The sequence below is a fragment of the Penaeus chinensis genome, chromosome 24 (assembly GCF_019202785.1).
Source record: "Penaeus chinensis breed Huanghai No. 1 chromosome 24, ASM1920278v2, whole genome shotgun sequence".
Taxonomy (NCBI): domain Eukaryota; kingdom Metazoa; phylum Arthropoda; class Malacostraca; order Decapoda; family Penaeidae; genus Penaeus; species Penaeus chinensis.
The window spans coordinates 17,152,158-17,167,157 of record NC_061842.1 but is presented as its reverse complement, the minus strand read 5'-3'; the positions used below and the strand labels follow the sequence as shown (position 1 = coordinate 17,167,157).

Below are 15,000 nucleotides of genomic sequence, written 5' to 3'. Positions count from 1 at the left end.
TAATATTTACAGTTTCATGCTGTAAGTTAGTGCTGAGTTACTTGTTTAGTGCCATCTCTTTAGAGCAGATCCTCCTATAAGAGCTTTTTATCACTGTGTATAGTATTGCAGCAACAGAATACCTTTAAACACTCCTTATCCACATGATAGATAATAAGTCCAAGGTTGAAGGATAACGTGCCATGAATGCTTGTAACTGTTAACCAAGGAGAGCAGGAAGATGGAAAGATATACCCAATGACTGTGGTGTTGACAGAAGCATTGGAGGCGCGTAGTGAGTGTACTTTAAGGAGGCAGGTAAGTGCTGTAGTTCGTCCCACGGTCTGGTGCGGGAAGATGATGGTTTTGGGATCATTCTAGATAAGATTGACATTCTTACTTAGCACCGAGGAACTGTTAACTGAATTTATTATATTACATGTCCGTTGTGGTTTCACTACACCAATTTGTAAATGAAATATGGCACATGGCCCTAATCACTGATGGTGTATGATCACGTCATGGCAAACAGAGTGTTAATGGTAAATGAAAAGCACCCATGATACAGCCAAAAGCATAGAGAGCAAGGTAAAGTGTATATTACCAGGGTTTCTAATTTTTCGCTTGAGCAACTATTTTCAGAACCTTTGCCAATTAGAATGATTCATTTTATCTCATTTTCAGAGGTATTTTTTTTCTTCAGTTGTAGAGATTTTTATGATTCTGTAAATGCATCATGAGAAGATTGTTGAAGCTATGATATAATGTTATTTTTAAATGCATTGTGCTGGCTTTTAGTCCTTATTGAAATCTCGGTATTGAGCACCAACACCATTTTTAACATCTCTTGTGGCAACATTAGACAATGTGCTGGCTTGCACAGTTTATACCATAAGAAATAACTTTTGCTGTATAATATATGTAGGGAAAAAGGCAGTTGTCTTTTAACCCAGGATGATCAGTTTGTATAGTGCTGTTTGTTTTTGAAAAGGATTTTATTTTTCCTGAAGTCACCAAAGTCATGTCACTCCTCAGGTACTGAATAATAAGTTCATGATTAATACAAACAGTCATTTACACTTAGATAAGAGTATTTTTTGGAAGTTTCTGTATTCTATAAAAAGGAATGTTATTTCATCCTGATCATGTAAGCTAAGAATAGAAATAAGTTTAGTGTGAAATGTAAGTTTAAGGTACTATTTTTATTTTTGTAAAGATATTTTTCAAGTATTTTAACTAAGGGATACTACTTATGAAAATATAGTCATTTATCTTATATACAAGTAAAAGACTATGATTTTAAAAGTAATAAAACATGACCCATAAAATTATTCAGTCAGGTGCTAGTCACTGTTGCACAGTGGATTTATAGTTACAGATGTCAGTGTCATAAATGTTGCATAGGTTAGCTCAGTGGTAGAACACAGATTTTGCAGTTACAATGACTAGTTTAGGCCTGACAGCCCTTCCCAGCTGACTCAGTTAAGTACTGGCATCAGCTGGGGTCTGTCAGGATGGAAAGGAACTATCCACCTTATTGCATAGCTTATCAAAGCTGTTCCTCTTCAGATATAGCCACAAATGTCTCCTTGTTATTATATCAGAGCCATTATCACAGTCACTGACACTATCATTCTTTACTTTAATGAAGCTGATTTCATTAATTTTTGGCTTATTTTTCAGGCATATCCCTTGTGAAATGGCGTGTAGAACACTGACAGTTGGACGACAGCTCTTGTCAGATGTAATACCAATTCATCAAAGACTCAAACATACTCGGACTAATTTGCAGCAAAATTACTACCATGGCATTAGCATGACTGTAGGTTCAGGGAGGTTGCTGTCATCAGCATATGGAAATATAGGGAATAACTGTTTTTTTGTGTCACAATATCATGTAAGCTGCCACCAGGGAGGGAGAAGAGCTTCCAGTGACTCATTTGTCAAGAGAAGACCTCTTGTTAATTCCCAGTTATCACAGACTTTATCTAATGGTGCAGCTATAAAGTATAGGGGTAATAGTGGAATGCCATTTAGTCATGAACCTAATGTGTTGACTCAAGTAGTCAATAGTAAAGTCACTTTATTAAGTGGCACATCACAGGCTACTAGAAACATAACACAAGGTAGAAATGACTTCTCTAGCATCCACAATCGAATATCTTCATTACAAGCAAAGAAAAGAGTTCAGCGGAAGAAGAAGCAGGTTTCCACAGAGTCTGATGAGGTAATACTTTTGATGATTTTTATGACAGTTGAATTAAGAAAGAAAATTGTCAAATAAAATAGGAATAAGGGTTGGGATAGTGACAATGAGAGCCTTTTTTTCTGATTACTTGAAGATAACCATAAATTCTGGCAAGAAAGATGAGCTGTCCAGAAAAGGACTTATGTGCAATAGTAGTAGTTTGAATGTGTAAGTAAAAGTGATGGGTTTGCCTATGTGTTCCAGGCTCAAGAGACAGTAGCAGGCTTTGCTCCCTTGGCACGGCACAAGTTCCTTACTTTTGATCCCGACTTTTCTCTACCCGAAGTCCAAGTTCACAGACCGCCACCCCGAGTAAGCTTAGAACGTACATTTATTCTTAGTTTGATTGCCTCTATATTTGGAGTCCGTTGCTTTGGTATGTGTCTAGAGTAGAATGAAAGAGGAGTTAAAACTATCTGAATTTAAACAATATAGGATACATAATATCAAAATTTTATGAAAGGAATCCCATGTTAGACAAAAAGAAACTAATTTCATTGATTAAATTTGGTATTTGCTTCTTTGTTTTGGTTATTTTTATCATTCTCTTGGTGATCAGTATTCCTCAACATGTAATTTGCAGATTTGGATGTTCAATTTCTTTCTGTGCTCGTGCCAAGGGAATGCATGATTGCAGATGTGTGATGAAAATGTACTTTTGTTTTGTTATTTTAGGAGACTTCAGTCAAGTAAATATGTTTGTGTTGAGAATTTTTTTTTTTATTAAAATTATTAATATAATATGAAAAGATAAATAAGTAGAGATAAATATATAGAGGTATGGGTATGTACATATGCATGTGTGTGTGTGTGTGTGTGTGTGTGTGTGTGTGTGTGTGTGTGTGTGTGTGTGTGTGTGTGTGTGTGTGTGTGTGTGTGTGGTGTGTGGTGTGTGGTGTGTGGTGTGTGGTGTGTGGTGTGTGGTGTGTGTGTGTGTGTGTGTGTGTGTGTGTGTGTGTGTGTGTGTTTCAAATATGAGGTAAGTGCCCTTTACTCTGACAATGAAGCACAAATAAAATGATAACATGTTTTTGTGATTAAAAGTGAGTATAGGATTTTCTGAGATTCCTACATCTAGAACCTTAACAGGTATGATATTGTATTTATTGTATAAAAGATATGAATGAGAATGAATATCTTCACAATACAAGAGGTGTATTTGACCTGTTTTGATTATATCTTCATCAGAAATACATGTATTTCATGTACTTCTGATGAAAATGTAATCTAAACTGGTCAAATACATCTCTTGTATTGTGAAAGATATTCATTTTCATTCATACCTTTTATATATTTGCCAACATGAATAAGGTTCATCAGTTATGATGTTAATACTATGCTGAGAGGAACTATTGTTTGTGTAGGAAATATATAATCAGGGAAATGGTATATGTAACTAGGTAAATATACCAAAGATCCTTAGTTATAAGCAGAATCACATCTGTCTTTTAATTGTATGATGTTTTTGTAAGGAAATTGTATAGACTGCATTTTGAGCATTTAAATTAATAGTGAGGCATAGACCTAGCATTAAAGTTTTATCATTTTGTTTTACAATGCATTGAATATCATGATAGTGCTCAACTCAGTCAGCAGTTTTATATCTATATTTCCACATACTTTCTGGTTTATTAAGCTGTAGATATATAAAGTAAACAGAGCCATGTTTGAGAAACACTCGCATATTACTTAACATCTCTCCTTCACCAGGAATGGCAAGTCACCGCTTATGCAACGGCAGATGAATATGACTTAAATGAACTTCTGGACGGCCTAACACATCAAGGTCTCTACGTCTCAGCTGGCATTAATCCAGGTAACACCAATAATGATAAGATGAGTACGGCACCTGGAATGCACTCTGACAGCCATGCACACTTGTCGTCAAAGTCTGGGTTTCATGCCCCTTCACATTCTGTACCAGGTAAGATTTATTTATTTATGGAAGGGGAAAAAGAGGCAAAACCTATGTGTATATGTGGGACATGTCAGATGAATACTGGAAAAGTGATTGTTTTATACTGTGGTAATATTTTTATGTTCAGAGTTATGCCAAGTGTAAACAAAAGATATATTTATGAATATGAAAGTATCTTAACAAAGTAAATTACTGATATTTAATTTTTTCAGTCTACAAAAAAATGTTATCCTTCTTCTTCTTCTTGTTTAATGAAATTCTACTTTTATGACCTATCATCAAATTGTAATTTTCTGAAACTTTTCCAGTTCTGCCTCGCTGTATGATGATGCCTTTGTTGGCTGTTGGGAATTCACTAGCTTTCCTCTTACTCTTTTTCTTGATTTCATTTCCCTTCGCTAAACACCAGAGGTCGTCAAAAAAGGAACACCCTTCCCTTCACCCCCTTCTTGAGTGTTGGATGAAGTGAATGGGTTCTTCTGTTGTGTTTTCTTCATAACTTTATTACATCATCTGAATAGTAGCAGCATTAGTTCAGCGTATTATGGTTGCTCAATCCATATTTAAAAAGCAATAACACTTAATACATATCTGCAAGTTCAAACGTATTCTGTAGTTCTTTCCTTCATTCCTGATATGTAGTTCTTGTCTTCATAATATATAGTGCAATCTCATATAGTTAACTTAGTTGACTAAGCATTTAACCTTTTGAAGCTAGAAATGATTGCCTGTCCTCATGGTATGTACATACATGCCATGGACTGGACTCCTTTCCAGAAAAGAATGCCTATCCTTGTGGCATGTCCATACATGCCATGGACTCCTCTCCATGTCAATGCTCCATCCACTGAGCCTCATCAATGTTATGTGTGCTAAACATGTGTTCACTTGTTTGGCCATGACTGTAATGATTGAGGAGTTAAGGCCCTTTAAAAGTAGGCTTAAAGTCACTTTTTAGCTTGGTAAATTGTAAATGCTACTGCCAAAATTATAAGGAAGTTATATTTTTCCTATACTTCTAATTTTTCACTCAAGGGATGACTGCATTCTATGCCTTGTGCGGGGTCCAGCATGACACATGAAACTCCAACTGGCATTAGGTTAAGGACAAGTACAATAGGTTTTCATTAATCATGAGATTACTGCCTCACTTTTTCAAAGGAATGAATGTTATAGAGACACAACCTCCAGTAGAATTATGTTTGGGTATCAGAAAGGTAAAAGCATTTTTTATTATTCCAGTTGTTCTTACTTTCAGTACATACATGTGTGTTTTGTTATAATAGGGTTTGGAAATATAGAGAAATTGTGTATATAGAGTATCTTGTAATTTGGCATATGAGATAAGAAGACTTTGGGTTGATTTAGTTGCAGTGGTAGTTTGTGATTCAATAGCTTCTGTTTGAATTGAAAATACTGTAGATATGTTGAGGGACTAATTAAGTATGGTTCATCTTGCATGATCATGGTAAGAGTTTGAACTTTACATTTGTATCAGGTTTTTGCTTGTTTGTAAGCTTACCTTTGTCTTTCTCTCCCTGTGTTTCTTTTTTTCTTCCATTTTATTTATTTGGATTCTAATGTTTTACTGTAATAAATAGCATTACTAACAGCTTTAACCTCATTCTATTAGCCTTTTGTTGGTATTTCAAAAACATGTTTTTTTTCATCTGTTTAATTTTTTCAGCCCCTGTATATGATTTTCCTTTTGGTAAATTTTTATTGTTTTTAAGTAGGATAGTTAGTCATTGTAACTTCTTGATGAAGACATTAGCTACTTTTTTTCATATTATGATTTTCTTTAGTATTCAATAACATTTATGTAATTTCCAAGTAAAAGGCACATGATTATAAGGCATGGTAGCAGCTTATCAATCCCCAGGTCTCGGCTCATGTTATGTTTATGGTTATCCTATGATCATTTTATTGCTGTCACAGCTTGATTTGAATTAAGTTTCCTGCTGCTCTACACACTCATAGGGGCTCACATTTTTTTTCATATATATGTGTGTGTGTGTGTGTGTGTGTGTGTGTGTGTGTGTGTGTGTGTGTGTGTGTGTGTGTGTGTGTGTACACACACACACACACACACACACACACACACACACACACACACACACACACACACACACACACACACACACACACACACACACATATACACATATTCATATATGCATATATACATATATACATATATACATATATACATATATACATATATGCATATATACATATATATATATATATATATATACATATATATATTTATATGTATATACACATATATGTGTGTATATATATATGTGTGTTTGTATATATATATATATATATATATATATATATATATATATATATATATATATATATATATACATACACACACACACATACACATATATATACACATATATACATATATATACATATATATACATATATACATATATACATATATACATATATACATATATACATATATACATTTATACATATAGATATATATATATATATATATATATATATATATATATATATATATATATATATGTATGTATATATATATGAATTTATAAATATATATATATATATATATATATATATATATACATATATATATATGTATAATGTATATATATATATGCATTTGTACTTAAATGTGTACTTATTAATGTACTTATTTTATCTTGTTATGTATTAGAATAATAACATTTAATCAACAGTGACCTCAAATGCTTAGGATTGAGGATGAAAATCTTTCCTTGCTTTATAGACAAGTTTCTTAAATGTTTGATGAGATTTTAAAATATTCATCTGTATCAGAATATAGGTTTTGTTGATTTTAATTACTCATGATCATAATTTGCAGTTAAAGTAAGAGACATGAAAAATAGATTATCACACTTAATGTTATTAATACTACTCCATTTATGCCTTCCCCTTAGATGCCAGTGATGTCTTGCACATGGTGGCCACGTATCGAGTAGATACACAAAATCGCGAGATCTACTTTTTTCGAGAGGGTTCAGTTGTATTTTGGAACGTGCCTGAAATAGAGCGAGACAACGTCCTCCGTTTTTTGAAGAAATATGAGACTGGAAGATATGATGAGGAAGCTGTGGAGGAGGAGTGTGAGAGCCTGACGTATGCCTACAGTGATTTACCGTGAGTCAGCTTTATGCATGAGCCCTCCAAGTGTAAGATTTTAACCCCAAAAGGCAAAAGACACCAAAAGACACACCAAACAATGCACAGTCTCATACTGTGCATCAATTAGGGAAGCCCACCTCCACCCTCCCGTCCTACTGTTTTGGTTACATATCCATAAAACTCCTCCAGACTTGGAGCATATAGGCTGGTTTTAAAACATTTTAATGGCGTATAACTGCGTGATAAAAGAAAATAACCTCAAGATGATTATAAACTAGATCATCACTGCCTGCAAAAATAGCAGGATCTGGGCAAGGAATACTCAAGGTCTGGCTAACTTAGTTCCTTTGGTAGTATGCAAAATGGAAAACAAAATAATGCAAGTTTGCTCAGGAAAATGAAGGGGTAATAAGGGATGAAGGCAGTGGATGGAATGATGGGTGTATTGGTGTCTTGTGGCTCGGAGGGGCTTATAGAGGGGATGGGATGGAAGGAGAAACCACTCAGATGCACAAAAGGCACAGTGAGGTATAAGAAGAGGGTGGGGCTGGAAGAAATATGCCAACCATGTCAAAATATATTAGTTGACCCATTTACATAAAAGAGGGGGAGAAAAATATATCTTTTAGAGATGATGCTCTGATTGGAGGCAACCCAGACCTTTGGGGTTGAGCTTGGAATAGATGGTCATTGAGTTTGAATTAGCAAAGGAATTTGGAGAAGAGGTTGTGTGCTCTTGGCAAGTACTTTTTTTTCTTCTGGTCTGTTGAAAACAGATTATAAATTCTTTTTGATGTAAACTATGTGTTATATATATATTTATGCATTGTATGAATGTGTATGTATGCATGTATGCTAATGTCTAAAATTCTTCTTATAGGACCAAAACAAGATTGGTGAAGGACAAAATCATTCTGAATACTGAAGGACAAACAGATTTAGAAAAGTATACATTCAGCAATGCTATGGCCATGTCTGTGAAATTAGGAATCTGGGAATCCTCACTGGACAAGTACATAGAAAAGATTGAATATGTATCGGAGGTAAATATTCCTGTTGTTAGTGATTTCAGGTGCAATATCTGGAGTTGCTTATTTAAAGTCATACTCTTAATAACGATTTAGGGCAACTAATGTGCGGCACTTGGAGTAATATGAGGTTACCTTATAAAAATCATGATTTTTTTGCAGTACAATTTACAGAGAAAGATGACTGTTCTTTTATAGTATTTAAAAATACTTTTTAATCTCCTTCATCTCTTCTTTCTTTTCTGCCTCCTCCTCCTCCTCCCCTCCTCCCCCTCCTCCTTTTCTTCCCCCTCCTCCTCCTTTTCTTCCTTCTCCTCTTCCTCTTCCCCTTCCCCTTCCCCTTCCCCTTCCCCTTCCCCTTCCCCTTCCCCTTCCCCTTCCCCTTCCCCCTCCCCTTCCCCCTCCCCCTCCCCCTCCCCCTTCCCCTTCCTCTTCTTCTTCTTCTTCTTCTTCTTCTTCTCTTTCTCCTTCATTACTCTGTCCTTCATCCTATTCCATCCCCTTTCCCCTTTCACAGGAGCTGAGTAAAACTGGCCGTGTGGTACTGACCCAAGACCAGGTCCTGCAGAAGATGGGCCAGTTGTTTGCCCTCCGTCACCTCATTAACCTGAGCTCCGATCTCCTTGACACCCCTGACTTTTACTGGGACCATGCCGAGTTGGAGCAGCTCTACCAGAAGATGGCCAACCACCTTAACATTTCCAAGCGCACCTCGGTAAGCTCTCCTTCTAAAGCATAACCCTGTTAGTATGGGTTGTTTTTCATGGATTCACCAATTAATTTGCAGAATAACTGTTAATCAGAATTGAATCTTTTTTCTTTATTTATTTTTATGTCTCAGTATTGTCATTCAGATATGATTATTGATATTTCGTCATCACAAATAGCTCAGATCCATTATTTGTATGAATTATGATTGTGGAAACAGAAAACACATTAAAACCAATGTAGTGTACTATACACTGCAGAATTTTTATTCACTGCATTAAAGTAACTAAATAAAATGTTACTTTCATTCAAGGTATAATTTTTGTAACTATAACTTTCATCCATCACTCACTATTTCTCCAACAGGTGATGAATGTGAAGCTTGGTCACTGTGTCGAGCTGATGGAACTGCTGAAGAGTCACTTGAATGAGAAGCATTCAGCACGGCTGGAGTGGATCATCATTATCCTTATCATGGTTGAAGTTGGTTTTGAACTTTTGCATTACATTGAACGTCTTCTTTAAATAGCCATGGGGTGATCCCCCTTCATGTGCATATTGTATGCTTTGCTCTTGGTCTTGTTAAAGCAAGCACACATACCTGTAAGTATTCTGTATATATGATATTTTTTCTCTTCTTTTTTATATGTGTGTCAGTCTGTTTTCACTGGAAAAGCACAAATTACCTGTAGAAAAGGAATTTTCACACTAGTAATGTATCATTCCACAAATTCACAGCTTTTTGTAATGATTCCATGACCTGTTTTGTACCTAGTGTAAAGTGATATTATAGCTACTCAGAGAAATATTAATATGTTAAACCTTTACTTATAAGCTGGGAACATCATAGTCAGATTTTTTGGTTCTAATTCCATTGTCTTTCATGTTTTAGGAGGTTTGTTTTCTTATCTCTACTATTAAACTGTGTATTTCCAAATAAACTGCTGTAAGTGATTGTGTCAAGACCAGGTTGAATGAATTATGTAGATATAAAGCAAAATAGAGAAAAATAGGCATTTCAAGGGTCTGGATATAAAGTGTTTAGAACATAAATGCATTGATAGTTTGCTTTAATTGTATATATATATATATGTATATATATATGTATGGACCAAAATTATTGTAAATAAATATGAGAATTCTTTGTATGTTTATTTTACACTAAATGAATGTTTAAATAAGTGCTTGTGCAAAGTCAGACTTGATATCTGACTGTTTCTGACTATTTAGATGTGTGTAATGTTAATATGGTTAATACATAAATAAGCTGAAAAATTAATTAATAAATGTTTGAGTATTCTGCGGTAGAAAAGGTGAGATGGAATTTACTATTTTTGGATTGTTTTAACTCAGAAACTATGAAGAAAATATGAAAGAATGCTGTTTATTTTCAGTATTCACATTACTATTACAAGATTATGTGACACCACACAAGTGTGAATAAATTAAGTTTTGAGCTTCTCCAAAAACAGAATGAATGGAAGTTAACATTGTTTTTAGTATGAGTTACTGGAGAGCTGTTGACATTATGGTACTAACAAGAAGATTATAATTTATTATCTTGGAACCTTTTAGGGGACAGTAATGAGACAACATTTAAACATTAGACAATGTATTTTATTGATACATTAGATAATATATTTTATTAATGTATTAGATTATATATTTTGAAATAATAATATGAAATGCATCAAAGGTTTAAGCAATAAATAGATTAATAAAAGTTAAGAGTTCATACCTTATATTCAAATTTATGATGCTGTATTTCTTAAAATTGAGAACAAGAAAAATATTAAAGAATTATCTATTTTTACTTTGTTTTACTACTCAGAAGCAAAAATATATATGTAATATAAATAACTTTATACTGCCACAAATAATACCTCCTAAAATATAATACTGCATACCCTAACTCAAATTAAATTTATAATGAATATTTTGCACAAAGTTCAATAAAAGTAAACTGACCAGTCATTTTCACATATATATATATATATATATATATATATATATATATATATATAAATATATATTCTTATTGTTGTATTAGGGGGGTTAGGAGACGGAGTCCTTGCCTCAACTAATTTTGCATAGTCTTTCCTTCTCCCCCTTTCCTTTTCCCTCTCTTCCTCATCATCCCTTTCTTCTGTCTACTTCCTAAGGTGTGAGAGCCTTGCTGTGAACGAGAGACCACCCCAAGCCACTACATGTAAATGAGACATGAGAATATGTCAGCAGAATATGATTGACATGAGAGGTTAGGAGCACAGCTATCACCAGATGTGAGTGAGGCATGCGATGGACTTAGGCGGGTCAGTGAAAGGGGTCTTAGCTTGCTGTTTTTTTTGTTGAAGACAGATACGAGACCCAAGAGACCCCCGTCCCCCGGGGTTGGGGACGAGGTTGTGGAGCTGGACTTGGCTTGGCGTCCCTGAGGGAAAGACATGTGGTCATACATACTGACTACAGGGCAGCCAATGACTGTGTACAGCACAGCTTACCCAAAGACAACATCCTGGCCATTGTACATACCATAACGCAGAGATAGAAGAATAATCATAGACTTGGTCACCAGCCACATAGGCCTCAGAGGGAACGAGCTTGCTGACAGACTAGCTGACATTGGCAGGGGTATGCCCCGAAATCCCATGATCATACAACCAAGCCGAAAAATCTTAAGGCACAGGTCCAATGCCACAGCTCTTGCCTTTCTCCTGCAGCTTCACAGAGAGGAAATGAGAACCTCCCCTCGGCCAGATGGGACTCAGACGCGACAGGCTCTATGCCACTGGCACTCTCGGAAACAATCAATAGAGGTGCCGAAGTCATTCTTCACAGAATCAGATTAGGTTACCAATCCGCATGGCAGATCATACAAACAATTGACTATACAGACAGGTGTTCTTCACCCTGGTATATTACTCACAGAGTTGTGAGCACACTCAGTTTCTGAGATAGGGACTACCCACAACATCATGGCGGCAGGAGGGCCTGCTGGCAATCCTGCCACCCCGGTAAGCATCGAGTATCAGAGAACAAAATGAGACAGCGATAAATAGCTGACACAGGCCGGGCCATATATATGGAAGGGTCGGCCAAAGCTAGATCTCAATAATGATAATAATAATACAAGCTCGAATGTGAGGTAGCCGTTCTCACAATGACCCAGACTGTCGCAGCCCTGAAGGGAAGAAAGCTGGATAGAGCAAAGCCAGCCCCACCCTCACCCAAGGACGAGACTCCCCTCCCCACTCCAAAACAGGCTGAATCTGTGCAGCCAGAGCCACACCACGCTGACCTTGCCCAGGCAAGACCAGCCAAGAAAAAGCCTGAGAGAAAAGCCAAACCAACCAAAGTCAGAGCTACCAAAGGCTCTCCATCCCCCAGTGGACCCAAGGATAGCCTGACAAAAGACGAGGAGCCCTCAACCAGCGAGGACCTCGCAATGGAGTTGTCAGACTCCGACGATGTCTCTGATGTAACTATCACTGATTAACATCATGACACACCATCTAAGCATCCTACAGGGGAACATCAATAGCTTCTCTGCAAAGAACGCTTTTCTCCAAGCAGTAGTGCGATCAAGGAACATTGACATTGTCATGCTCCAGGAGACTAACAGTGGACACTGTTCGCTTCTCAGGGTATCATGTCTTCATACTGCCACGAACACCTGGCAAGAGAGGCTTGATCACCCTTGTGAGAGCAATAATCCCCTGCTCCGCAATAGCCGATGCATCGCACTGTGGAGACGATGTTGAATCCCTTGCCGTCGAGGTTCACCTGGCCGGGGGGCCCCTCAAACTGTACAACGTGTACAGCCGGCCACGCTGTAGAAGCTTAGACATCAGCCAGGTCTGTGCTTCTGCTGCACACGACCGAGTGATCATAGGGGGAGACTTCAATGCACACCACCCCATCCTGGCTCCCTGCCGGGCACCGGATACGGCCGGCTATCACATAGTCGACGTGCTAGAAACATTCCCTGAGATCGCTCTCCTCAACACCCAAGAGCCAACGCATGTCAGAGGAGTCCTATACCTCGCCCTGGCCACTGCGACTCTGGTGGGGAGGATGAGACCGTCACAAGTGACCATTACGGCACTATAACTACCCTCATGGATGCTGGCCCAGCCGAAATCCTAAAACCGAATCCAAGATGGAAAACAGACAAGGCCAACTGGCAGGCGTTTCAAAATGCCTTGGCCCTCTGTCTGAGATGAAATGGTCCCCCACAAAGCGAAAATGTGGAAGTGCTCGAAGCTAGCCTGCTAAACGCCATTAATGAAGCAGCCTCACAGACCATACCCAAAACTCGGCCTGGGTCCGGGAGTCACAAAGACGCCTGGTACTTCAACGACGAGATCAGGGAGGTCAACCACAGGGTGAACATGTGCCGAAAACTATTCCAAAGGCAAAGAACCCCTGACAACTTATCCCTCCTAAGGGAGGCTGTCACGGATGCCAAGGAAACTGCCAACAGTGTCAGGCATGAAAAGTGGCTGGAATGGTGTGAGTCCTTCGACCACCAAACCACCCTTTCAGAGCTATGGCAACGGGTCAAGCGAGCTACCAGCCGCTCAGCCCCGAGGTGCACCCATCCCGACCCCCAAGCAAAGGCTAACAGACTGGCGCACGAGTTCTCTGCGAGAACGAGCAGCAACAGTCTGCCAGCCGAGCTGAGGGCAAGACAAGAGCGTCTACAGCCAGACAGACACGCTCAGATCAGAGAAAGCCAGCCGAACCCGATAACTCAGACGTTATCTTTTCTCTGAGAGAACTAAAGAAAGCCTATAAAACCAGTTTCAACACAGCCCCGCGCTCTGATGGGATCTCGTACCCCATTATCTCCCACCTAGGACTAGCAGGTGAGTGTGCACTCTCGCAACTCATCAACAAGTCCTGGGAAACTTCCACTCTACCCCAGAGTTGGAAGAGGACTACCATAGTTCCCGTCCCAAAACCAAAGGAGCCGGGGAAGTACCACCCCATCTCTCTGCTCAGCTGCCTGGCCAAGACGGCCGAGAGGATGGTACTAAACCGGCTCCAAGGGAGAATGGGTCCCCCGCACGAACCCCTCCACGGGTTCACAAGGGGCACGGGCACAGCACACAGCATAGCCACGCTCTTAAGCACAATCAGCAAGGGCCCAGCTGTGGTGGTATTCCTTGACTTGGAGAAGGCTTTTGAACTGGCAAGTCCGCTTGCCATTCAGGAAAGCCTGATCCAGAAGGGAATCAGAGGAAAGCTCTTGGCTTGGATAGGTGACTACTTCAGGAACAGGACTGCCAATGTCAAATTCCAGGGTCACCTATCGCAGCACATCCAGGGAAGGACACGTGGTCATACACACACACTCCAGGGCAGCCACTGACTGTCTTCAGCACAGCTCACCCACAGACAACATCTACCTACTGACCACGATTCTCACAATGGCACAGATAATTCTTGCTCAGTGTAGAAGAATTATCATCAACTGGGTCCCAAGCCACATCGGCATCAGAGGGAACGAGCTTGCTGACAGACTAGCCGTCGCTGGCAGGGTTATGCCCCCAAATCCCATGACGATAAAATCGAGCCGAAAATTACTTAAGGAGAAGTGTGCCTTGGTCGGTCGTACCTTCCTACGGCAGCTCCACAGAGAGGAAGCGAGAACCTCCCCCTCGGCCAGCTGGTACTCAGACGCCACAGGCTATGAACCACTGGCACTCTCTGAAGTAATCAACAGAGGTACCGAAGTCATTCTTCACAGAATGCGCCTAGGTTACCTCTGTGCATGGCAGATTATCCCAACAATCGAACGCGATGAAAGGTGCTGCAAGCACTGCGGCAAGCCGAACGCCACACTAGTCCACTACTTAGAAAATTGTGACCATACACACTTCCTGAGACAGGGACCGCCCACAACAGCCGCCTATGCGAAATGCTTACACCATGGCGGCAGGAGCGCCTGCTGGCAATCCCGCCGC

General features: G+C 38.8%; 1 protein-coding gene across 6 annotated transcripts in view; it reads left to right on the top strand.

The window, feature by feature from the left end:
- Nucleotides 1-10,173, top strand: part of LOC125038148 (required for meiotic nuclear division protein 1 homolog) — a 10,199-nt gene extending 26 nt beyond the window's left edge. Inside the window, exons 1-8 of one of the 6 annotated variants that reach the window (XM_047631474.1) lie at nucleotides 1-21; nucleotides 1,663-2,206; nucleotides 2,432-2,539; nucleotides 3,938-4,151; nucleotides 7,091-7,310; nucleotides 8,176-8,338; nucleotides 8,841-9,038; nucleotides 9,398-10,173. The exon at nucleotides 1-21 is cut by the window's left edge and continues 26 nt beyond it. In XM_047631474.1, the coding sequence (XP_047487430.1) occupies nucleotides 17-21; nucleotides 1,663-2,206; nucleotides 2,432-2,539; nucleotides 3,938-4,151; nucleotides 7,091-7,310; nucleotides 8,176-8,338; nucleotides 8,841-9,038; nucleotides 9,398-9,556 (1,611 nt within the window). In that variant the 5' untranslated portion in view covers nucleotides 1-16 and the 3' untranslated portion in view covers nucleotides 9,557-10,173. The other 5 variants (XM_047631475.1, XM_047631473.1, XM_047631477.1 and 2 more) reach the window with 5 other exon arrangements.
- The last annotated feature ends 4,827 nt before the right edge of the window (nucleotides 10,174-15,000 follow it).